The sequence below is a fragment of the Triturus cristatus genome, chromosome 4_1, assembly GCF_964204655.1.
Source record: "Triturus cristatus chromosome 4_1, aTriCri1.1, whole genome shotgun sequence".
Lineage (NCBI taxonomy): Eukaryota > Metazoa > Chordata > Amphibia > Caudata > Salamandridae > Triturus > Triturus cristatus.
Window position 1 is genome coordinate 369,079,350 of NC_140585.1, and position 26,654 is coordinate 369,106,003.

Genomic DNA, 26,654 nt, shown 5'->3' on the forward strand with positions numbered 1-26,654 from the left:
ATTTACTCAGAAGTATAAGTTACCTTTGTGAATCAGGCCCATAGCCTTTAAACCAAGCATCACACACTTCACTCCGAAGCATCCCCTTGTCCACGAAGTCAAACTACTGAATGAATGGAAAGCCAAATTGAGGAGATTCATGTGTTTTTGGGTGGGCATCTCTGCAGGTGGTGAGGGGAATGACTGACTTTTCCGGGTCTAAGGGATGAAAGAGTGCCATTTTGTTCCGAGACTACAGGAGTCCGCAGTCTCCGGGTGATTGGGGGTGAGAAATGATAAATGGTCAAATGAATGCGTTTTTGCACTCCAACATCACAGATTAGCATAAAAAGGTAAATATTTTACTGTGGAACGGCCAAAATTAATATTTATACAATTACATCGAGAAAAATATAATGAAATATTTACTACAAAATATACAGACTTTTCCTTTTCATATAAAGCAGTCTGAAAAAGAAACAGAACGTGACAGCAAAGGACAACCGTGCTCATCTGCTCTCCCCAGTTCTCTGTCTTTGCATACACAACTATTTTTAATCTATACATCTCTGTAGATACATGAAGTGGAAGCGTTTTCCCATCAATTATGCACTTTTATCACTTGCTGTAGCTTTCATTGGAATACAGAAAAATGTAGTTAAAATCCACCTTTAAAGCAGAAAAGTGCATGTGTATATGAGGGATACTAAGTCACAGAGGAGCTTCATGTTAAAACAGAAAAACAGACCTCCAAGACGACTTCTTTATCCTGACAACATAGGGTAAGGGGTATTCTATTCCTTCTAATGCATGTCATACTATCACTATTGCCCCAAACTTTTTATTTTAACTATTGTGTGCTCATTCTTATGCTATTTGAAGTATGTTGCAAAAAAGAGCTTCAATGATTTACTGAAGGTCACCTCAACAACAGTGGCTGCAGTTCAGGGTTTGTAGTTAGGTGCAAATACATTGCTTTCATGTAATACAATTCAGCACTGTGAGAAACGTACTACTATATATGTATCCTTTTCTGTCAATCACTCAATTTTTGGACCTCTTGCTTTACTGTGGCGGGTATAGTTCTGCACAGTAAACTCCCGTTCAAAGTAGCAAACACTGCGAGGTTACAACTTGACTCAAATCAGTCAGCATGTAAAGGGTTGATGTCATTTTATTATTAAAGGCAAGTCACAAGGTGACAACTAGACTGCAGGTTTTCATTCACTTGGTGCCTCTACCACCGGCATGAATACCATCATTATCCCTCGAGATTTGGGGGCGAGGGGGATGAAGGATTCTTCAGATTTTGGCAGTACTGAAGGTCGCAATTCCACTCCACCCAAATACCACTTCTCGTCTTTTGAAGCCCATACTCAGATGTATCCATTATTGGGGGAAACACGTGTGTGGAGCATCATTCTTGATGCAGCTCCGAAAAGCCTGGACAGGTTTGTTTATCCTCTCTGAATGGAGGGTTTCAGTTATGTACAAGGATAATCTGCAAGTTATAAAGTTAGCACTGTCCTAAAGTTTGTCAGGGAAGGAGTAAATTTGTCTGGCAGGAGTACTCTTTTTGCTGGTAACCCATTACGAAGAAAGGACGTAGAGAAAGAAGACCGGTGCTTTGCGGTCAGTTTAAATCCAGGTAACAACTATAAAAGTTTGCAAAGTTCACTGGGCTTTGAATGTACATACTGACAGAGATACTTATAGTTGTCTTTATTATAAAGAAACTCCAAATGGTTCAGTACTTGAATATCAATATTTTTGAATTTACAATGCATTTCACCCCAAGACCATTTACCATAGTCCTGGGTTGGTTCATCCGTTCCTCATTTTAAAAAACAGTCTATCCGTTACTGTTGCAGCTCCCCAGAAGTCAGTATCTGGGTTAAAAGTGTGTGTATATGTCGCGCCATGTAAAGCAAATCTGGTTCAATGCACAAAATCCAACCTTAAATACAAGAACACAACGATAAGGCTAGAACTACAGTGACAAATGGTGTAGAAAGCAGGAATCCAATTATATGATTGGGTTACTATTGGTGCTAATGTAAACTAAATGAATTGTAGGGTGCTCTTTTTAAAGAGCAACATCAACCGTGGGTGAGCAGACTATGTGGACATGCACATGGCTACTATAAACCTGCCACAGTGCTCTTAAGTAGCAGGTGTTCATTCATCACAATGCAGCTTCGTGTCAACCTAAGAATGTTATGTTTTCAGTCAATGAAAATGTGTGTACACCAACTATGCTTATTGATGCACTGCCTTCCCTCCACAAATCTGATTGATTTTCAACACAATTGTTCATGAAGTATACTGTGGTTTACTGAGCTTGCTATCCCACTACAAGCCTGTGAGCCCGATTGAAAAAATTGTGTTTTATTAAAATACTTGTGTAAAACTGGCCCGTCACCAGAGTTCTGTGCATGGAGCATTTCTTGCATGTGTTCCACGTGTGCATTTTTAAAAACAGACGCTCATACACCACCTTCCTACTCCCTTCACAGAAACATTTAATAGGAAGATATTTAAAATGTATAGTTTGTTGGCCAGGGGGCTCAATTTACTTCTCATCTCATAAACGCAGGTCATATCCCCGCAAAATTAAATGTTTTGCTAGAAACTGAATGCCAGTATTTGACTCATTTCATTTAAAGTGTGGGGACAAGCAATTGAAGGTTCTTTAAACATTCTGAAGGACTTGCAGCTTTACATTAAAGAACTCTGCTGTCGAAGACTTCAAAGAAGTACCTTGCTATGAGCGGTTTCCAGGCATTGGCCACATAAGCTCTTGCCTATGGTACCAAAGGTGTAGCTACTGCTGTCAAAAAAGGGGTGAAATATAAAAGTGCTGTGGAGCCAAAATACTTTGAGATAAGCCCGAGTCTGTTATACAGAGTACGTGGGAAATTTCAAAGGGGTGGGAGGGGCATGGAACATACTCGAAACATACTGGCCACGTCACTGCATATTGCTTAGAAGGATATATAGTATTTTCAATCTGTTTGTTTGCCCACTGAAATGATGGAAAAGAGGTTTAATACTGAAGTGATTAAATGGGGAACTAAAGATGTATTTAAGCAAAATACAGTGAAACACATCACATGTTCTGCTTGACTGGAAGTGATTTCCCTTGGTCTCTAGGGAGCAGGTTCTGGTGTGCTAGGACTGCTGCCATGCTAAACTTGCTGATCACTTAGTTATAGGAGTGCTGAATAGGGCTGTGAACTCAGTATGTGAATACTGAAGCCTCTCTTCGTGCAGGTTATATGTTGCAGCGCCCTATTGATGATAACCTGTCAATGACTGGAGCACTGTCAAAATGAACTCCCAGGAAGATGGGTTTTCTTGCCAACTGCTGGGTATGCTGATTGTTTTTTATCTTATCAACTGCTGGGTATGCTTGTTGTGCTTCTGCACTTCACCTTACATGCCCTGGTCCACACAAGCCAATTAGAGGATTCTAGACAGAATATGCTCTCAATAGAAACTTAAAGTACCAGTTCATGGAGTGAACATCACACTTTCAACACAGTGCACTGTCTCGACTACATCTCACCCACAATCACGAAATAGCCATCTATTTGCTGAATAATGACCATTCTTCAAACTATAAAAACCATTCATAAACTATTTTCTTTTTTTTAACCAAATGGGATTTTCCATAAATAAACCGTACGCCAGTATACTCTTGAACGTGCTACTTTGAGAATAAGAACCTGTATAAACCAACATATCATGTAGTGTGTTCCTCTATCATCCCACAAAAATGAATTAGCACATTTTGGAACACTAGTTTGCTCCCGTATATCATTTTATCACATTATGGCCTTAAGTCCAATGGGAAAGATATGCCAACTTCTCCCTTAGTACATATCCTTGTAGATTTCTTGGAGTAGAGGATGAAAGGAGGCATCGGTCTCAGTCTTTTTGATCTTCTGAACAAGCAGGCAATGCTCTGTCACGAGTTGTCGGAGGTCAGCCATTTTCTGAAGTAGCTTTGGGAACAGAAAGTTATCATGGGGGTGGTTGATTTGTAAATGAAGTTTTAGCACATGCACTATGCGTTCCTGCATCTTTTCAATAATAGCGACATTTCCCAGGCCTGGACGATCTGTTGCCAAAGATGCACATGTGGAAAAAATAGAAGAAAAATGTCATAAACGTACAGTCTGAAAGAACAACAACTTGCCATCATGTGTAAAAAAAAAAAACAGTGTATAACATACAGTGGAAGCTAGTTAATCAAATCAAATGCTGCAGAGAATAGTTTACTCGTTGCAATCTCAACATATTCATAGGAGACAGTGAACATAGTGTGATTATCAGCTTGAAATCCCTCCTGAAATCCATTTTATGTCTCACACAAGAAGAAACTAGGTGCATTACGTGTGGTGCCCTTCTCTTCCTGCAATGAGATGTTAAGCACCTTTGGTCACTTGACAAAATCTTCTGCTGGGTGAGTCATTCTGCCTCTTACTTGAACCACTTTGAAACAACTGCAGGGGAGGAAGGAGGGTGTGGGGGAAATGGAGCACACACTAATAAAGATCATATCTACTCCTGCTGATAATAGCTCTTTTCTCTAGTGGGTTTAGGAGGGCTTGTGGAACTTTGGCACAAACAACACCCAAAACAATAATGGTCATCATCCCAGGGCTACAATTGGCAGGTCTCTTTTCTGGACTGTGTAAGAAGGCCGAGGTCGAGTCCACTTGATGAAAGCGCTGTTGGAGCCGACAAGCCAGGTGAGGAAGATTAACTCATAGTCATAATTTGCTAGCCAAGTAAAAAGCAACAAGAATCATGATTTGTCAATTAACAAAAAAAGAAAAGGGTCTGTTTCCATGTGGATGTGCAGAACCATGTGACAGAAAAGAGCAGAGGGGAGTAGACAAAAGTGGGGCAGTGCAGGTGCAGTTGTTTGACCGCATTGACGGTCCGATGAAGTGAAAGCGGACAAGGCCTACTGCACACAAACAGAGGAGGTAACATGGCGCTCGTTTAATGTGGCAGCAAATGCTTCTGACACTCCCTTCAATGTAGTCCACAGAAAATAAGAAACACCTCAAGGTTGGCAGAGACCAAGTAACTCAGATACCCCAACAGCCAGAATGTCTCTGAACGAGTCCCTCTAGATTACCCTTAATGCTTGAGTACGCCGTCTGAACCTGCCGCCCTCATAAACTTCTCTTCGACTGGTAATGGTACTGTCTGAATGTCATATTTTTTCAAATGAAATAACGAGCATCACCCTGTTTACAACTGCCCAGTGTCAGCACCAGACCACTATCCACAGGTCTCAGTCTCGGAATCAAGTGCAAGATTTGAGTACTGAAAAGTTAAACATGAGGACCATTGTGTGCATTTCGGAGCCAATACCACTGTCCTAGAAGCCTTCATTCTCTTACCATCCACATCCTGTAACTGAGGCTAGAATATGGCATACTCCTTAACCCAAAAGACCCCACCATTGCATTTTATTATGGGAGGATAAAAATCTTCTAACAATGCGTTACTTCCATTACCATTTGCTCAACATAAAATCTAAACATTAAAACAAAAACTAAAATCCTCATCATACAGAATGGTGATTGTACATGATTATAACACAACAGAAGCCCTTCTTTGATCAATCAGAATGTGTCTTTTTGCTTCAGATAATGACAGTTTTATAATTTATGGCTTATGGTTATTTGATATTTAATCAAATAACCATAAGCCAACAAGAAGCTCCGAAGAAGCAGCATAAGGCTGCAAAATGTGTTAGCTGCAAGTGGTCAACCATCATAAAAGGCCAAGTACAGCCACGTTGTAACACAAATAACAAACATTTGGTCAAATAGGATCCAAATATGGACTTAGAAAATACGTTGAGTTTGGTCTATTTTTAAATATAATCCGCTTTTTCAAGGATAATTTCATATGGACTGTTTTAATTTTACATTTGCAGTAATGATTGTTTTGTAGTAAATACAATATTTCGAGATTCTAAAGTATATGTTGTAATATTGAATGACTTGAGAAATGTATTGGTTTGCGCCCCATTACAACACTGTAAACCAGGCGATTATATGTACACGCCAGTATGGGTACCTGATTTTATGGGTATGAACACCGTAGGACCGGTTTTGTTGGTTGTAACCCAGTTGCTTAAAGAGAAGCAGTTCCAGATCTATCTGCCGATATCAACTGGTTACCATGAATACGTCAAGGGTAACTAACAAGCAGTACAGCCTTACCTCCACAGCAAATGAGAGCCGCCACAAATAAGGCAATGTCACTGTCGTCCAGCTCCAGTGCATTGAACTTCATTGCAAATTCAAACTTCGGCTCCATCATCTCACCAACTGGCTTTCTGAGGCTTTTCAAGAACTCCCGTGTTATGAAACCGTTTCCATAGGCGACCAGCATCCCATCTTTGTTCATTAGGGAAGCCAGCATAGCAAATATTGCTTCGTATACTCCATATTTTAACAATGTCACCTGATCGTTTAAGTCTAAGTCCACAAAGCCAGGGATAGACTTTGCAAACTCTGTCAGTTCTGTCACAGTCTCCACAGATGTACATTGACAACAATGAAAGATTCGTACTTCTGCCTCCTTGTTCTGTATTCCATTGGCTACAAGCTTAGCCACTAGAGTTTTTTCTGCCATGCATAACGTATCCATGTCATGAATAACGAATGGCTATGGATAAAGAAGAAATCAGAAATCATATAACATTTCATAAAAACAATTAATTAAAAACAGTACGCAAACAATGAAAACATGTCAAATAGGACTCATTTTGGTAGGATTTTTTTTTTTAGCATTCCTTTCCTTATGTTGTTCTGTAGGAAGCTGGCTCTGTATATACTATACCAAAGTAAAGTATAGTGTGCACAGAGCCTAGAGGATCCCCAGAGGTATAGCGGAAGCTAAAGTAGATGATACCTTACTCTCTTTTGTGGTAGAGTGGTTGAGCAGTAAGGCTTATCAGGAGGGTAGTGTTAAGCATCTGTTGTACACACTCGAGCAAGAAATATCACACACTCAAAGACTGAATCCAGACAAATTGTTGGAATAAAAAGTTATTATTTTGTTATTTTATTTCTGTAACAAAGATTCACTTAGTAACAGGTAAGTTAAACCCTTCATACAATATACATACAATGTTACTTTCAGCAAGACAGTGAAAACTGGATTTGCAGGAACATTTATATTACTTGTCGATTACTTTTAAATTACAGTTCTGGCTTGGTACAATACATACTTCCCTCACAGTTTACACAACATAGGACACCTGTAAGCAGGTTAACTCTTGTGCAAGCAATAGATTACTGTTTGTGTAGTAGAAGACAGTTCAACACACAATACATTTTAGGGAAAAACCCACCATTTAGTCCTACGGGAAAAACAAAGCGTTCAGTTACAGGTGAGTAAATCGATTTTGAGGGGTAGAAGCAAGATTCCCCATGGCTCAGGTTGGCACTCAATGGACACCACCAGCGGCACTAGGATGGCTGGGTGCAGAGTGCAGGATGCCTAGGTTAGCAAATGGGGCTAGGGGGCACCTTGGTTGGGGACTCCTCACAGGCAGGCCAAACGGTCTCAGGAGCCAAGCTTCTAGGGTTAGGATCAGGGCAAAGGGGGTCCCAGGTTAACACCAAGTCCATACCACCAGTGGAGCAGGGGTGGTCAGGTTCAGGGTGCTTAGGAGGTGTTGGAAGCCCAATGCAATTCAATGGAGGATGTCAGTTGCGAAGAAGGACTGCAGGCTAGAGCCAGAAGACTGGACGAAGGGAACCAACAACTGGAGGATGAGGTGCAAGAGTTGCTGGACACCGTCGGTCGGGCACCTCAGGTCACAGGAGCTGCGAATGCATGGGTGTCCTTTCGAGTCGAGTTCTCACCGGTTCTGGTGGTGGTTGGGGGGACCCTTCAGATTGAGGCTGCAGGCGTCTAGGTGTAGGTCAGTAGAGGTCGTCCAACGCTGGATCACAGGTCAGGATCAGCGGGGAGCCTTTTGCTGGGTGTTGGGCCACTCGAACTCGGGCCGTGGGTGTCTGGTATAGAGTGGTGAGGACTCCCCGATCCGGCTGGATCTGGAGTCCTGACTTGGGTTGGTGTTGGACATATCTTGTGTCCACAGGAGATAGGAGTTCTTTGTGAAGGCAGGTCAGGTCTCCAGGGTTCTTGGGGGCTGCTGGCTGCAAGACACCCTGGGTTCAGTTCGCAGGGGTTCAGAGCAGGAGACAGGCCGGTAGGGCTGGGGCCAAGGCAGTTGTCGTCGTCCTCCTCTTCTGCAGCACAGCTCTTATGTGCATCTTGTCACGTCGAATCTGAAGATGCCAGATTCAGGGTGAGCCCCTAAATACTAGATTTTGTGGCGTTACAGGGGTGTGCAGGTTGGGACCAATATGTCCCTTCCCTGGAATGCCACCCTGCAGTGGGAAGGGGGAATAAGGCTCTGCCTGATTGGAGGGGTCCCCCCATCTACAAAATTGCAGGGACCTGAGGTGTGTGGTTCACCTCACATCCCCCACCTGTGGGGTGGGATTGGCAAAGGTGGGCACACCTCCCTTCCTGGCCAGGATTTCCCACTGGTTCTCAAGCCAAAAATGGGGGTCAGAACCAGTGGGAGCCAGTTGCTGATAGCAGCAAAAGTCTGGGGATAGCGAACAACGGCAACAAGCCTTTGAAGCTCCCTCTTCGCGGACCCTTCCAATCCTGGGGGAGGAGGCATGACACCTCTGCCCAGGATGTGCTTTGTTCCCGGACCCAGAGAGCGGTAGGCTCTCTACCCAGGGATCCAGAAACCTGCCTGGTGGTGGTAGATGGCTGGGAGACAGTCAGAAACCTCAGCAGAGTTGGTCATTTTTCAAGGGGCATCTCAAAGACGCCCTCCATGTGCATTTTTCATTAAAATCCAACACTGGCATCAGTGTGGGTTTAATGTGCTAGGAAGTTTGATATCAAACTTCCCAGACTTCAGTAAAGCCATCATTGAGCTGTGGAGTTCATGTTGACAAACACCTAGCCCATGTACTCAAAAAGGCTTCACTGCACTTACAGTGTCTGTGAATGGCACAGACACTGTAGGAGCATATTGCTCTTGTAACTATGCCCTCACCTGGACATGGTGCACCTGTAAGGCCTGCTAGAGGGGTGACTTACTCATGCCACAGGCAGGGTATGGTGGGCATGGCACACAAGGATATGTGCCATGTCAACTCTTTGATTTTGGTCTGCACCAAAACACCCAGTCTGCATTGTCAGGGTGGGAGTGTTAGGGTGGGAGGTTTCTGAAGGTGGCACAATACATGCTGCAGCCTTCAAAGGCTTTCTCTGGTCACTTGGCCAATTGTGAGTACAAAGGTACATATTTAGGAAAAAGCACAGGTGCTGGGGCATGGTTAGCAGGATCCCAGCACACACTCAGTCAAGATGGCATCAAGTATCTGGCAAAACGTTAGGGGGTAACCATGCAAAAAGGGCACTTTCCTACATGGTCCTTGTATATTGAGACGCGCCTCCATCCATAAGACCAACCGTGAAAAAACGCTCCGAGGGTGTCTACTCCCCCCTGCAACCCACCCCCACCGGTGCCTAGAGGTAGTTTTTTTTTTTAACTTTATAATTTTGCATACATTCTTACAATGTGTTACCAAATAGCACCAAATACAGCATTGAGTGAATAGTGAGTATATCCATGGGGTGGAAATGTACATACACTTTTGGGTGGAGCCTGGGATGTAAAACAAAATGGGATTATTCGTGGAGCCACATCAACCCATACCTTTTCTTACAAAGTGTCATGTCCGAAGACATTTAGTTTTACCCGGTCAGCTCTCACATCATTGCAGCTAACAGAGAGAAGCAAACACAGCAACCCCATGTGGGACCCATTTCTCCTCTTTTGATAGAGCGGCTTGCCCATACCCGACCGTCAACCATGCAGTGCCTGCCCCTTACACAAGGTCCAGCGCATTCTGACTATTATCTACTTCATCAGTACCTGACATGCGGTTCAAAAATACTTGATAAGGACCCTATATATCGAGCAGTCTGCTGCGTATTGGCGTGAGAGCATTGTAGGTATCTGCTTATGTATCACAGTAGGTCATGTCAGTGCACCATTCCGTTATTGCCGCCAAGGGACCCTTCATCCAATGCATAGCGATTCTCCTCCTTGCCAATAAAAGACCCAGAGCCACCAGTAGCCGAGACGTCTTTGGTACATCATAGTCAAAGTCCAATAAAGCCGCTAATGGTGTTTACGGGAGTGACAGCCCACTATATTCTGCAACACTTCAAACTCTGTTGCCCAGAATCAACGGAAACCGGGGGGCGGAATCAAGCCACATGCCCGCACCCTCAATACCACATCTCAGACATCGATCAGCGTTCCTCAGCCAATATTTAATTTATAGAGCAGTAATATGACCATTGTTTATCTGTTATTGCTATGCCCAGGTCATCCTACCATTCCTGCTGAGGCTTTGTGTGTGTCGGGCCATCATTTGTTATGAGTTTATATAATGTTGATATCCCACGGCGGGGGGGGACATGTCTGTAATAAAAACGCGTGGGGCCATTTCATGTGGCTCCAATATGTCGGGCCCTAGCAGTGTGCGTAGTGATTGAGGTGTCCTGTAATAGTGGTATCTAGCTGGCAGTGCAATTTCAGGTGTTTTTGATTGGATCTGGTCCCAGGTATTAATCGAACCACCCACAAAGACCCCCATGCATGTAATGCCTGTATTACTGCCCTGTTTTCGCACAATGGGACCCATCCTCACTATACTCCACGGGCAATCTCGGTGAATAGAGAAATTTTATCTGCAGTTCATCAGCAGTTTTCGGCAGGAGATATCTAGTGACGCCCGTGGCGTCTATATGATGAAATCGGCGTCGTGAAGTACTCAGTAGGTATCGCAGGAGTGTTAATGGGTCAGCTTCCTCTCTCTCCAAATACAGGTGAGGAAGCTCCGGCGGCCCAGGTTTCCAGTACTAAGCATGCAAGCATGCAACTACGGCATATAAAAACGTAGAGAGCAGGCATCCGTGCCTCCTGCCTCCTGTAATAGATGTTGGAGCAGATACCAACAGTTCATGGGCACATGCGCCACTGGTTTCGTGTACAGGACCTGGATTAGTTATTACTCTAATGCCCACCTGCTGCAGCAGCTGTCAGCATAAAGGACCACTCAACTGAGTAAAACGCTTTTTCAGCGTCTAAAAATACTGCTGCATCGCGAACTCCGGGGTCAATCCGGGAAACCGTGCATAAGAGAGTGCGAAGATTACTGATAAGTGATCGCCCTGGAACAAACCCAGATTGCTTCAGACCTACAATTCCAGGAAGTAGGGGGGCCAGCCTGTTCGCCAATATTTCGGCAAACAGTTTCTTGTCAGTATTAAGTAGTGATAAGGGCCTATATGATGAGCAATGCTCAGGGGGCTTACCCAGCTTCAGCAATGCTATCAGCAGCGCTTCCCGCATAGTTGGAGGCATAGTGCCCTCCCGGGACATCGCCTCAAACAGGCTTACCATGTGTGGAATAAGTTTGTCCTGAGAAGCCTTATAGAAGGCTATGGTGAGACCGTCAGACCCCGGTGCCTTCTCACTGGACATATGTTTTAACACAGCTACAATCTCAGTCGGGCGGAGAGGGGCCATCAGCCTCTCCCTATGAGTGTTGGAGAGCCCTTTCCTGGCAATATAGAATAGATAGTCAGGTGCAGCTTTATCGTCATGAGATGGTCACGTAGTGTACAACCAGACAGAGTAATTACGGAATCTGTCCACCACTTGCACTGCTACACGAGCTGGTTCCCCTTGTACATCGTGCACAATGGGCACCTCATTTTCCTCCTGATTAGGTCGGACTAGGGTTGCCAGTGTCTCTCACCCTCACAATATAACCTGGAAGTGGCATATTTCCCTAAATGGATTATCTCATTTTGATGCCAATTAGTTATATTCCTCCAGCTTATCCTTAGTTGGTGTTCGAATCTGTGGGCCGGAGCCAGCCCGTGGCGTGCGCTCCAGCTCCATCAATTCATCTTCCAATTTCTGTAGTCAGTTTTGGATAGATTTAAGCATCCCAGCAGGTTTCAAAATTGCGATCCCCCGAATGTTGTCTTTAAAGTCTTCCCAGACAGTGGCCATACTAGACACACTACCCAAATTAATGTGAAAGTACTCGTCAATTGCTTGCACCAGTTCCTTATGGAACACTGTGTCTAAGAGTGAGTACTGTGGAAAGTGCCAGGTGAAAGCCTTTGACTGCATGTCCCTGTAGGATAGAAAACTGCAGGAAACAAGCCAGTAGTCAATACGTGTATGGATGTAATGCACAGAGGAGAAATTAGTGTATTCCCTGCCCTGAGGAATGTTAAATAACCAGGCGTCCACCATTTCATTGACCTCAGCTATCACAGTTATAGCACTGGCGGACGCCACAGTTTTCCGCGTGGGCCCCCTGGATCTATGCAACTCAGGGGGGATAGCACGCAATTGAAATCTCCCCAAAGCTGCGGTATGTAGCCATAGTGCGCTATAGTGCTAGGTAACAGAACTGTGGGTCATTGAAGTAAGGCCCATAAACACCTATTAGAAGTACTTCAAAATGCCCTTTACTACACTGAGCGATCACATATCTTCCCCGAGGGACCACACAGACCTCCTTCGTTCTGACGCCAGATCTGCGTCGTGCCCATATCAAGACCCCACGTGCGTGTGAAATGAACCCCGCTGCAAGTCACTCACCCCTCATCCTGCGCTGGGAGAGCAACCCAGTCTGAGGGGCTAAATGTGTTTCCTGTAGAATGGCTATGTCTATTTGGTTGCATTGCAAATATAATACCACCTTATGTATCTTTCGATTGTCATTCAGCCCTCTGATGTTCCAAGTTAGGAAGCTCAGTGTGGCCCCATGTGTTGATAATGATGCAGTAGTGTCCTTCTCACCTCCCATCTCCCACCCTGTACATATATAAACCAGAAATCGCACTCAACATTCCACCTCGGATTTTTCCATGACTGTTGTACAGGTATAATAGAACAGTCGCCCCACCCCCTCCTTGTACCGGGAAACTTGACACAGCTTGTTAATACCCACCCTCATAATCCCCGCAATCAAAAACAATATATCCCAATCAAACAAGTGTGGATCACACATGAGGGCAGAGATTACCAGATCGCCACTATGTGGTCAAATTGTGCGTCCCTGCAGTCAAACAATTATGTCATCGCTTCGAAAGAGAAAGCGTGTATATTTAACAGGTAATATATCCCGAAGACGCTATTAAATGTGACTGACCATAAAACATGGTGATCTGCTTCACAACGGACTCATCATACACATCAGATCACAAATGTGGACATTTTTCCAACAAATAATACAGCCATGTAGCGCCCCTCCCGCCACTACGTTCGCCCCTTACCGCAAGGGCCTGCAACAATAGGGCCACATATCTCACAATAAAACATTGTGCCCACTGAATATCACGCTCATACCATTACAAGCATCTGTACCTCGTGGGCACACACCATAATGTCATGATAAACTAGCATGTAAATTAATTAGTCCTGCTGATCGAATTCATTTGTGGAGTTCTGGCCATCCACTATGTGCACCGGTACTTGCTTGTTGACCTTTGCCGCCTTCCATTTCTTAAGTGTTTGTTGCAGGCTTTTAGGATCGGCAAATATCCTGGGTTTTCCCTCGATCAGCACATTCAATCACGCTGGACAGAGCATAGCATATTTCATGTTGAGCTTACAAAGTTTCCGTTTTGCAGGAACAAACTGCCTTCTCGCTTTCTGAACCTGTGGGGTGAAGTCCAGATACAGGAAAATTTTGGATCCCTCGTAGCGGAGAGATTGAAGTTCTCTGTTGCGCCACAGAGCTGAATCCATGTCCCGATAGTTGAGCAACCGTGCTCTTATTGGGTGGGACAGCACACCAGGTGCCGGCCAGGGCGCCAGCGAGCTATGAGCACGCTCCACTATGAACACTGTAGAGAAGGTGTCTCGACCTAGCGAAGTGGACTCTGCCAGGCCCACTATGTGTAAATTGTTCCTTCTCGAGCGAGCTGTATGTCCTCCACTTCAGCGACTTGCCTTTCAACCATGACATCTGACATACGATCCATATGATGCGAGAGTCAATCTTACCGTCAATATTGATCACGCTCTGCTGTATAGTTACCAGGATCTGTTGTATGTCACCTGCCATGTCCGGTCTGTCGGCGCCAGTGTCCTGTTCAGACGGCATCGCGTTTTCCTCACGTGACCTCATGGATTTACGTTGCTCGAAATTCAGCATGGGTTGGCTTTTGTCTAGCATCCCCATCTAGGCAGTCAAGCATGTCTACCTTCAGTTTAGGCAATGTTCCACTAGTGCGTCCGGCCAATACAGTAAGGATCAGTCTCCGTGGCTCCCACAGCTCCTGGTACAGGTCACAGCCCCCACACGTTCGAGTTTGTGGCCCTTTGCCTCAGGCCTAGGATCCAACAATCAGAGTCTGGTGCAGGGTATTCAACACTGGCAGCGTGTTTGAAGAGCACTCAAAGCCTCCAGTGAGTGCACCTCTAGTAGATCTGTGGGTCACCTTAAATGAAAGGTGACTTTTGTGTGTGATGGGACAAGCGGGCGGGGGGCTACTTTGCTCGTGCCACCACTAGCACTGTAGATCATTAAGTGCCCTCACATAAGCTTTTTCGGATTATACCAAAAGGGGAGATCAGGGTCCTCCGCCAGTCACTGTCACAGTGGTGGAACCCGCAGGGTCCTGCAGCGTCCCGCCATGCCTCTCCGCTACTCCCGAAGAACCACAAGAGGCTGCAGGCCCCACTGCGCTGGGCTCCAGCTAGCAATCTGGCGCGGATCCGGAATGGCGTGTGGGTTGTTGAAAGATCCAATTCACTGGCTCTGTGGCAGAGGGCAGCCGGGACCGAGGTGGAAGCACACCACGCCAGCCACCTCTCCCTCGTCAACAGGGCCCGGGCCAGCAGCCCAACTTCAAGCCTCCTCTAGATATCACGGCAATGGGTGTGAAGGGCTGCTTTCACCCACAGGTAGGCTCGTCCAGATCACGCAGTGTGCGGTGTCGTCATCGCCAGATGGCCGGGCTCATAGGCCGATAGTAGTTACAGCACGTGTAGGGAGGTTCAGGGGCAGTCATCGGGGGTTGAAGTGGCCTCCCTAGGCAGTTCTAGTCATGTGTCGCGCTATTCCATTCTCCGTTGGTGCGTTTCATTAGTGATGTTAGGGGTCATGACGATTATTAAAGTCTGCTCTGGGAGCCTGCCGAAGCTGCGACCATCTTGAGGCGAGGCAAGGCAAGCTCCACCGTTCGCCTAGAGGTAGTTAATGTTTTCTTAGCCCCAAAGGCAAAGGGCTGAGCCATCTCCGGGCCAGGCAGCACATCATTTCCACTCAGGGACAGGAGATGTTTGAAGTAACCCTTGGAGCCAAGCTGCCTACATGCAAATGCACACATTCTTTTCACCCATTGTGGCCAGGTTTGAGCCAGATGACCGATTATAAACCATAGACATCCATTCACCAAAATGCCATTGGTAGAAGGAGTGAAATTTTGTAAGTCTATGAACATCAAAGATAACATTGTTTACTCCTTGCCTAACACTTAACCCCACTTGGTATTCTATTTGATGCGGAGTCCATGGTTAAGGCAAGAAATAGGAAGTTCAGGAAGCAAAGAGAACTCTTTAAACCCTTTTTTCTGGAGACAGCGCATGCACTGTTGCTTGCAAGACATTTACAGGGAGCTTAGAGCCCATCCTTTGCTTATGATTGGTGTGCTTCATCACCCTCATTTGTCGGCTCATCTTTGGTCAGCAGGTGCCAGCGCTTTTCGAGGTACTTTTATTCTTTGCATTGCTTGTCGCTTCATCATCATTGCTTGCCCCTGTATCGTTACTTTCTCCACACCGTTCCTGCGTTGTTCTTGTTGCCCCGTCCATCTAGCATTATGATGCTTGCCCTGTCCTGCCTCCACCCGCTTCCTGCGTTCTGTTTCGTGTTTCTTTGAAGTATCCAACTAGGCAGCATTTAAGATGAAAGAAAGTTGGCTCAGTTAGTTGAATGCTTTCGGGAGACAAATGCTGTGATAAAACGATAAAGAAATTCAGATACTTTCACCTTTCGGAGATCAGAAAGTTAATTAGCAAAAACTAGCTAATAAGCTGTTACTTTTCTGACCTAGAGGCAGAACAAGTACTGTACATATATAGGAATACATAACAAGCATTGGCATAGCCAATAGGTCTCGCCTTTGGGACCTTATAAGTGTTAAACAATGCAACAGTTAATGTTGGTGCACCAAGGATATTGTGCTGCATAACTAAATACTTATAAGGTCCGAAAAGCGAGACCTATTGGCTATGCCAATGTTTATTCTGAATTCTCCTCACTCGTATGCAAATGCCATATGTTTATGACAGATTCATATGTCGGGTGCTACAGCTGCTCACATTGCAAGTGTTCCAACAGGTCTATGTAGTACTCAGGTTGCAAACCTTAATAAGGCTAAACTGAAGATGTTTGCAGAAAATGCACACTCTGTTTCCTTGAGAAGAAAAATAAAACACATTTATGGCAAAAGCTAGCGACAAGGCATGCATGGTATTAAACTGAGACAGATGAAATGCACACTGAATGTGACGAGTAACTATTTGATATAAAACATGGCTTTTCCTTTACCTCAATACTGTATCTTGACTCATTTTGATTCAATGCTGGTACATTTCAACTTTGGCACATATATGAGTCACTGGGGCTTGGCTGCATCCCTGGTGGATGAGGAGCTAATTTGATTGCGGATCACAGTTGATGCTTTGCCTCTGCCAACCGGCCAACCATGGCTGCATTGTGAGAATCCGTAATCTCGTGCCCTCCGAGTAACAAGAGCCGAGACAGGAGAAGCAGCAAGGAAGCAGCTCACAGGATCCAGTGACTAATTTTGAAGCTGATGGAAATGGGTAAATTTTGAAAGGCCCAGGAGCCGGTGTGTGCTTTTAATTTAAAATGAGTGGTGGGGTAGCCAAATATTTTGATTAAAAATAGACAGCACATTACTGTAGCTCTTCCAGTTCAACTGTTCAAGTAAGAGAAGTACCAAACATAAACAAGGAAGTTAACCACGGAGCCAAAGTGAAAGTGATCGCGGGGGGGAAAATGCTACCGCCGGCCACAGCTTGCAGTGCATGTGCGCACGCAGCAGTAATCACGCCATATGGCGCCCTCTGCTCAAGCGCGCGCCCGCGCACATGCACTGCAAGCTGTGGCCGGTGGTAGCATTTTTTTAAGCCCTTACTTAAAGTCTCGCCAGACCAGCGTAAGCGCTGGGTCAGGCGAGACCTAAAAAAACGTATAATTTAGATAATGCGTCCATTGCGTGCACCAAACTGAAACGTTTCATGGGTGGTTTAATAGGGAGTTCTCTTTTCCTCCATATGTTTGTATAAGCTCAAAATGATGTTTTTTCTAGTTTAAAGCAGATATATCTCCTTAAAGTTCTACCAATATCTCCCTCAGAGTTGCACACAAAACAGGCATTGGCAAAGTTAATAGGTAAGCCACCTTTGAGAGCTATTGACTTTGGCAATGTTTTGTAGCCATGCAGTACAACAGAATGCTTTGCATTGTGGTTAAAATACATTTTTAAAAAGCACTGTGACGCAGCCAAGGCTAATGTGCTTTTAAAACAAAATTAAGTGCATTAGCACTGGTTGCATTATAGCCCTTTTTTAATTATTATTTTTAGCTATGCTGCACAGCAGCCACACTGCTATACAGCATGGCTACATATCATTGCCAAAGTCGGCAATGCCCATGCTGTACAACATGAACAAAAAGCAATGGCAGATCCAATAGATTCAAAGGTGAGACCTCTTTGCTTTGCCATTTCTTGTTGAGTCTCGGCACAACACCCCTGTGATCCTGAGCAAATCGTTTAATCTCCCATGCATGAAAATATAATAAGCATAAGAAATTTGTAAAAAATAATCCTATGAAATAAAGAAAGCAATTGCACCATGTCTTAGTAAAAATAAATTTGGAAGAGGATAACATCTGTAGTCGCAGTAAAAGCATAATAGCCTCTGTTGTCACAAACATCCATTTCAAAGGAGACAAACATTTGCATAGCCTTTGGGACCTTATAAGTGTTTAGCCATGCAACAGTTGATGTTGTTGCATCAAGGATATTGTGCTGCATAACTAAACACTTATAAGGTCCCAAAAGCGAGACCTATTGGCTATGCCAATGCTTGTTTTTCCTGCAACCGTGTGATATCGGCTCCTCACCAGGACACCGTATGATTGGAGCCAATATCGTGTGTCATACGGTGACACTGTGTGAGTTGGCAGCAGGGCTGGACTGGAAACGCAAACCAGCCCTGGCAATTACGTCGGACCTGCCCCTTCGGGTGGGGGTGGTGTGGGAAACACTGCTGCGCTCTTGTTACAGGGGGCCGATATTGCAGCACTACTGCAAAACCGGCCCCCAGTATCAAAAACAGCCTCCACCCTTCCGGCACACCAGGGAAACCGGTGCCTGCTACACCCAGTCTGGCCCTGGTTGGCAGATATTGTATTGTACTGCATATTCATAGCGTTTACTACCCCTCAAAGCACTTTTTCGGCAAGTAGCATACTACTCCAGAACCCATAAAGGATTAGTGGTGAATTAGTATAGTGAAATTTGAAAGTAAATATGAGCCCTACCAAGTTTCCCAGGTCCATGCATGGTGCGCTGCTCCAGTCTAGGACTATTCTATTATAAACGTGGACTACAAGTCCCAGAATTCAAAGGAAAAAAACCTGGAGTGGAGCAGCACATCATGCATGGACCTGAGAAACTTGGAAGCTATGCTGGATCTATTGGGAATTACTTTCCTAATCGTGTTAATTTTTACAATAATAGTTTCCGTACTTTTTTTGATAAATAAAAAACACACATTCCAGATCAGATCCGAATATTAAGGGGTCTTTGGAGGTAAGGAAAAAGGGGTCTCTCGTTATGCAAAAAAAGGGAAAAGGCATACAGCCAAAGAAGAAACAAACTTTCTCACGAGGTTGTCCATTAAATGTAAATGTTAGCAATTGGTTAACCAGCAAATCCAAAGGCAGAGGACGCAACGCAGCTCGGCTCAATGCAACAAAAAATACTAGGAAAGCAGACATTATTTTTGTGGGCCACAGGAAAGGACATCGCTCTAATTCGTTACTAATTTCAATACTGTGAGGCTGCCGATTTAGACTTTCCTCTGTAACATCGACAAAGAAAAAGGACTAAAACCCGTATCTACCGTACACACAAAAAATATTTTCATTGAGGGGTCGAATAACCTTGTGAAATCGTCATATTTGCCCACTCCCAATATGGCCGCTCTTCATTCCAATTGAATTTGCTATGTCTGCTGTGGCAGCTCTAGTATCAGTGACGTGTTTCCATGACAGCGGCGGAGCACTCAGTTAGCGTCTGGCCTACAGTGTGATAGGTTCCTGTGTCCTGTGCCCGTGTGCTGATGCTGGAGCAGAAAAGATGCCGGGCAGCATGGAGGACCCCAGAAAGCGCTTCATTCTTTGCACCTCTCGTAACTACTTCGGTATTTCCAGAAGCGAGGAGGAGGCTGTGGAGGCGCTAGCCACACACGTGGAGATGGACCGCTTTTTGGACGATGGGAACGAAATCCTGCTGAGTGTACAGCGACGGCCTAGGGGTGAGCTGAGCCTCAACAACAAGGTACGGAGTGAGTTTAATACATCTTGCATCGGTCAGGTGCAGACTAGCTAATCCACTGTACATCCTGTAACCCCAAGTATCTACCCTGACTGCTCTGTTACGTACAGGATCTTCCCATGTACAGAATTTCCTCACCAACACTGTAGCGGAGCACTAGGGCGAGGTAACAGAGTTAAGCAGCCTGGCCATCGAGTCGCAGGAATACCTGTTGGTCTCTTTCTTTTGATGCGGAGATAAGTGTAGGTTATATAGATAAGCCTTTGGTGTTTTACGTCTGCGAGCTGCTGGTCTGTCGCATCCTTCTGCTGTGAAGACTGACTCCAAATGATCGTACCGCGCCTTCAGTATAGTGATGCCGAGAATAGGTTTTTATTTTTTGCATAGTCCGACACATTTGTAAACTAAATACATAAGGTGATATACATTTACCTGTTTTGCAGCAATCGCGGCACCTGTGCTAAGTAAAGCGCGGGTGCCGTGATTGCTGCAAAAGTAAAGAAATAGATGTTTTTTTCTATTTCTTTACTTTTGTAGCAATCGCGGCACCCGCGCTTTACCTTTAACATGATTAAAGTAAAGCGCGGGTGCCGCGATTCACCCACGATTGCTACAAAAGTAAAGAAATAGAAAAAAACATCTATTTCTTTACTTTTGCAGCAATCGCGAGGTGCCGCGATTGGCCTAGGCGAGACCTAACAAGCCCGGGAGTGGTGCGTGCGTGCGCAGTCTGCTCTTTTTGGAAGCACTGCACTCGTGCTTGTGGCGCGCCCCTACTCGCTCCCGCAAGCTGGATGCCGCCACAAGCACAAGTGTGTGCTTCCAAAAAGAGCAGATCGACGGCTAAAGGTCCTCCTATGCAGCGCATGCGCGCTGCGTAGGCGAGACCTAAAAAAAAACTTCATTATAGTGTGTGTGGCACAGTAAAACATAGCTACAAGAAGTTCAATAAGGAATACAGGGAAGAAGAACAAATTAAAGTAGTGCCTCAATCACAGCGCGATCAGCAGCAGGACAGTAATCAAGCTGAAGAAATCAGTACTTGGCCCATTCTTCTGCCCACAAAGATGAGAGGGAAGCCAGCAAACATGGGCCACTTATAAAACGGCAAATATGAGTGACAATGAAGCCAACAAATGCTAAACAATGGGTGGGCTTCTAACACCTTGATGTATACAATATCTCTTGCAAGGAAGAGTGCACATCTAGTATTTATTATATGTGATTGCTTCATAAATATTTATTCTGTATTGTGAAATCTGGATGTTCATAATGCAGTTCATGAAATAGTTTACATTGCGTTTTTAACTTAATGGAGGGAGGGAGCCTGGCGACACATGCCTGGCGAACACCTTTCTGTCATGGCTTTGAATGAAGTTTGCACTGACTGTGTCTGGCCAGGTTGTTTTCCTTTTCAATACATTTCTCTATTGTATATTCGGATTTCTTTGTATTATCTGAGTTTTTTCTGTAGATAAAGATCAGTGGCCAGTTATGGATTAAGAGAAGCATTGGACAATGTTTTTTTGTTTTTTTTTTGCCATATTATACAGATGGGTGGCTGCAAGAGAAAAAACAAGCATTGGCAAAGCTAATAGGTCTGGCGCTGGCCACCAGCCTTCTGACAATTTTCATTTTGTTTTGTCATGAGATCTTTAAAATTGTATTGTTCAAGAAGCTGCTGGGCTCCCATCAATTTAAAAATAAAACATTGGCTAAAGACAAAAAGCCTTTTGGTCTAAAAAACGAAGGTATTAGCATTGTTGCACCTTGTGAAAGGGAAGCATGCCATAAGTCATGGCGAAATTGCCCCTTAATGCATGCTGGAATGGGTGGGAAAAAAATGTGAATGACGCAACAACATAATAATGGATGAAGTCGTCATCGCCAGATGGCCAGGCCTCATAGGCCGATAGTAGTCACAGCACGTGTAGGGAGGTTCAGGGGCAGTCATCGGGGGTTGAAGTGGCCTCCCTCGGCAGCTCTAGTCATGTGTCGCGCTATTTAATTCTCCGTTGGTGCATTTGGAAACGTCAGATTTTCTTTACCATAATTTACCAAGTGTTTTGTACGTATTTGAAACAGACTGAGTTACGCTCGTCATTTTCTGTTTTAAGAGTATTGAAAATGTCTTAAGGCAGTGAAAAACCTTAGTAAATTGCGGGCCTTTCTCACCCTGTTCAGGCACCAGTGTCGCTGTAAAATAGTGTCACTCTTTAGTTGTTTTATCAGTGCTAGTTCTAACCACAGATGTCTCACCCTGTGAATCTCCCCAGGCGTCACACTGGATCCAGAAACTCTTGCGGTAACCCCTGCATATCGCAGGTAGTGCTAAAGGCCTCCATTGCAACTCCATCTCCCTTCAGACTACCCAGACCTACATATAGGCGCCACCCTTCTCGCACTGACCGTTGTTCTCCTCTCTTCCCCGTGAATTCAGAGGTCAGCTCCGTCAAGTATTCTACTTTTTGTAAAAATGTGCAACCTTTGACAAAGTGCAGTGATATCTCTCGCCAAAGCCACAGGGTTTAAACCATGCTGCTCCTGTCGTAGACAGATGTCTGTCACGAAACCACATGTCGTCTATCTAGTGCCTCAACACCAAAAATTCCTCTAAGCAGTGGTTGAAGTGCACTGAGGGTGGGGGCGGGATCAAATGTGTGGCTAAAAAGAACAAAATATTCTGTAACTATTGTGTTGGTATTTCACCTTCCGGTAGCTTCATATAAAATAACGCACAACTTAAAAGAAAAATAAATGCAAGTGAAACAAATCAGTGAGAAATACACTAATTTACGTTATGAAATCTCTTTTGGGTAATGTGAGCATTGCACATATCTTTGCACATATCTGTGTGTGTAACTGGGCGCAGCAGAACTGAATTCTGGTTGGTGAAGTGGAGAATAGGGACCTTGGGGTTCATAGTGTTGTGAGGTCCCAGCCTTTGACCGAAAGCACTATGAATATGTAAGTCATTATTTTAACCTTTATTACAAACCGTATAAACTGTGGCTGTTCATTGGTTAAAAGGCTTAGTAGTCCCTCCTTAGTACCGCCTTGTCTCATTTTGTAACCTCCCATAGTGACACCCCCTGTTACATGTGTTGTTGCTCTGTACGCTTTAATTACAGCCTCCAAGCTCTATTTTCTTAAATAGCTTTATCCTGCCTGCTCCCCCTAACTATTTTTTTTTTATAGTACACATTTGCAATGCAATAGGTGTCGCATTTGCGAGAGTTTAAGCTATTGGCATTATAAATTATAATGCCTTTTATTTATCTGTTTTAAAAAACAAGATATGATTAAAAGGCATTGTCATGTACAATGCCAGTAGCTGAAACTCTCATAAATGCGAGACCTATTGCATTGAAAATGCTTGTTTCTTTTCTACTGAGAAAGAAATGCAGCCATCTGACCACTTGAGGAATTTCGTGGTGCTGAACAGAGAAGCTAAAAAGGAGGTTGGGGTTTAGGTGTAGTAATGGGTTTTAGGTCTCAGGGGTGGGTGAGGTAAAGAGGTAGTAAGGAGTTTTTAAAATAAATATATGTGTACTCCCACAAAACGCATTATATATGGGAGGAAGCTTAGACTTGGATATATATATATATATATATATATATATATATATATATATATATATATATTACCTACTGGCGGTCGCCAGTAGGTAGTTATAGTTAGGACCACGTTTCCATAGGAAATCCGCAACATTCTATTTTGAATAACTTTGGCGCCGGTCGACGAATCCTCGCGAATTTGTCAAAATAGGTGGGGCGCTACGCTCCGCTCCTACCCTGAAAGTCTCGGGGGGATTCGTCAAGCGGGGGCTGAGATAAAAGGGGGGTCCCAAAACGCGTTTTTCCCATGCATTTTTCCATAGGACCTTTAGACAGGGCTACAGCCCGAACGGCTGAACAGAATTACTAGAAATTTGGCAGAGAGGTAGTCCTCAGGTCAAGGAAGTGCCTTTTGTAGGTTTGGTGTAAATCTGTTCAGTAGATTCTGAGAAAATAGCCTTTAAATCAATATATATATCTGAGCCAGCTTACGGTGCGCTTACGGTACGCTTACTGTACGCGTACGGTGGCGTGCGCGAGCGCGATTCTGATTGGCTCTTAGATCTTAGTAAACATTCGAATCGGCCGAAACCATGAAGCGGCGGCCGCCATTTTCTCTCTCGCACTGAGAGCGATTTCTAAAATATAAAGCCCAAAAACATGTAAAGGGGCTGTTTAGACAGCTCCCACACACATAGCCATGTTGAGGGAGTCCCCAAAGATCCCCCAAGGCCAAAAACGGAATTTTTATTTTTTCGGTAATTTCGCCGATTACGCTTACCGTACGCGTATGGTAAAAAATAAAAAAATAAAAAAAATTATCCACACTCTCTCCACCCCGTGTGCAATTGGTGCCCGCAGGGCACCAATTGAGCATGGTTTATTAGGGATGAGATAAACTAAAATATTTTTAAAAAATAATAATAAAAAAAAAAAATTATCCACACTCTCTCCACCCCGTGAGCAAATGGTGCCCGAAGGGCACCATTTGTGCATGGCTTATAAAATATACGAAAAATTAAAATATTACCTTTCAAAACGAAGTGCATCATATGTCCTCCATGTGCGCACGGTGCGCGAAGCGCATCGTGCGTACATGGCCCATCTAGCGTAACGTGGGCACGCGGTGCGCGTAGCGCACCGCGTGCCCACCGCGCGTGCACGGCACTAACTGCGTAAAGTGGGCGCGCGGTGCGCGAAGCGCACCGTGCGCGCACGGAACAAACTGCGTTAAGTGGGCGCGCACGCCACGAATGGCGTAAAGTAGCTTAGCATTTAAAAAACCGTACAAATTCACTGAAAAAACCATAGGTTTCACACACGTTATAGTTAGGAATTAGCATTTAAAAAACCTTGCAAATTCACTGAAAAAACCATAGGTTTCACAATGTTATAGTTAGCGGAAATTTTACTGATAAAAACCAATGAAATTCCCCCGTTATAGTTAGTGCAGGCAACTATAACTCACGCGACCGCAATCTTCTGCTGATGACATATGTGTCTTTATGAAAAAAAAATATTTGTAATATATGTATAGCTAAAAATGTATGGAAGAAGACATGGGCAAATAAGTGTCTAAATACAGTATTAGCATCAGCAGAGGATTGCGGTCGCGTGAGTTATAGTTGCCTGCACTAACTATAACGGGGGAATTTCATTGGTTTTTTATCAGTAAAATTTCCGCTAACTATAACATGTGTGAAACCTATGGTTTTTTCAGTGAATATATATATATATATATATATATATATTACATATACATACACATACACACATCTTTGCGGGAGTGTATTTAAGGATATTACGAATGCGCTATCAAAGAGGGTAGCCACAAGTATTTGAGTACGCTAAACCCTATACATAGAGTGCGCACTGGATGCAATACTTAGAATGTTCTTTGGAATATATTTCGTATTAGACAACCGTTAAAACAACATAGTTTTCAATTTTGAAATTAATTCAAGTAGAAATCCAATTGTTTCATGTACTAATAATGAGAAAGCAAGGTATACAATTTCAAGATACCTGCTAACAAGGGATACAGAAGTAGGGTGAGGTGGAAACAGATTAGAAACGGAGGGCACATTTACTAGATAATGACGCAGCGAGGTGCTACAAGTCATCTTGCTGCGCCGAGCTACGTAGTTAGGAAAGTGCAGGGATTTGTTGTATTTACAACAATACAACACTTCCCTGTGCTTTCCTCTGCGCTGGCTCACAATTGGCTGCCTAGTGCCAACATAGGCACCCTTGCAACATGGTGCAGGGGTGCCTGCGTTGCAGGTTTGATTGTTTTTGTGCAGTTTCCTGCACAAAAACAATCACTGATGGCATGTTCCTCCTTATATGTGTGCTGCAGAATTCTCCTTGTTGCGCCACTTTAACTCCTCCCCTGGGAGGCGTTAGAATCTGACGCATTCCTAGATTTAGGACACCTAGTAAATCTGGAAATGCGCCAGAATCCATGGGCGTTGCCTGGGAAAACTTAGAGCAACACCCATGGAAAAGCCCTTTCACGCACACATCTTGATGAATTACATAACAAAGGAAAGAAGAAACACTTATAACTAACACTCTTAAAAATAAAGATGGAAAAAATGTATTTGCCTTGTTCAAGGGGCTTGGGGGACTGGAAGGTCACAACTGGTGCAATAACTGCACCCTTTTGTACATGGAGTGTGTTTTTCTGGGGCATAGGCGCAAATGCTCATGGGTCTTTAGGGGTCAGAGGGGGGAGTTGGGATAAGTTGAAGGCAAGGGGCACAGGAGGGAGAAAGAGGGCGGGTGGAACCCTGAAAATGGCTTTCTCTGAATAGCAAATGATTAAGAGCATAAGCAGTAAACAACTCCAAAAATAATAATGATGGATCCGCTAAAATTGATTCAGCTGAACGTGAATGGTCTTAATAATCATTGAGCATGCTCATTTCAGGGGTGCATCAGGGTGTCATCATGACACCCTTGCACCTTTGAAATTATTCTCAATTTGCGATTAGCAAATTGCGAATCGCAATTGGAGAGTGGCTTCCCATTCATTCCTATGGGCCTCCTGGCCCATAGGAATGAATGGGAAGGTATTCCTTAATTGCGATTTCCCAATTTGCTAATCGCAATTAAGGAATATTAAGCATTTGCAAAATATGTTCGAATTTTTAAATACATCCCGTTTTGCAATTCGCAAATAGCGATTCTCAAAAAATCGTTATTTGAGAATCGCAAATACAGTTTTTGATACATATGCCCCTAGGTCTCTGCAGACCATGAGAAGGCGAGAGAAGGTATTATTAGCCAATAATACGGTTATCTTAGATACATCTCCAAATGTCTTTATTAAATGTTAACATAGG

General features: G+C 44.2%; 1 protein-coding gene across 5 annotated transcripts in view; it reads right to left on the bottom strand.

Moving 5' to 3' along the window:
* Positions 1-319: 319 nt before the first annotated feature.
* PPARA (peroxisome proliferator activated receptor alpha) overlaps positions 320-26,654 on the bottom strand; it is a 264,838-nt gene continuing 238,503 nt past the window's right edge. For 3 of the 5 annotated variants that reach the window (XM_085652413.1, XM_085652414.1, XM_085652415.1), the window contains exons 7-8: positions 6,231-6,678; positions 320-4,102 (exon numbers count right to left, since the gene is read on the bottom strand). In XM_085652413.1, the coding sequence (XP_085508539.1) occupies positions 3,855-4,102; positions 6,231-6,678 (696 nt within the window). In that variant the 3' untranslated portion in view covers positions 320-3,854. The remainder of the gene's footprint in view (positions 4,103-6,230; positions 6,679-26,654) is intronic. The other 2 variants (XM_085652417.1, XM_085652416.1) reach the window with 1 other exon arrangement.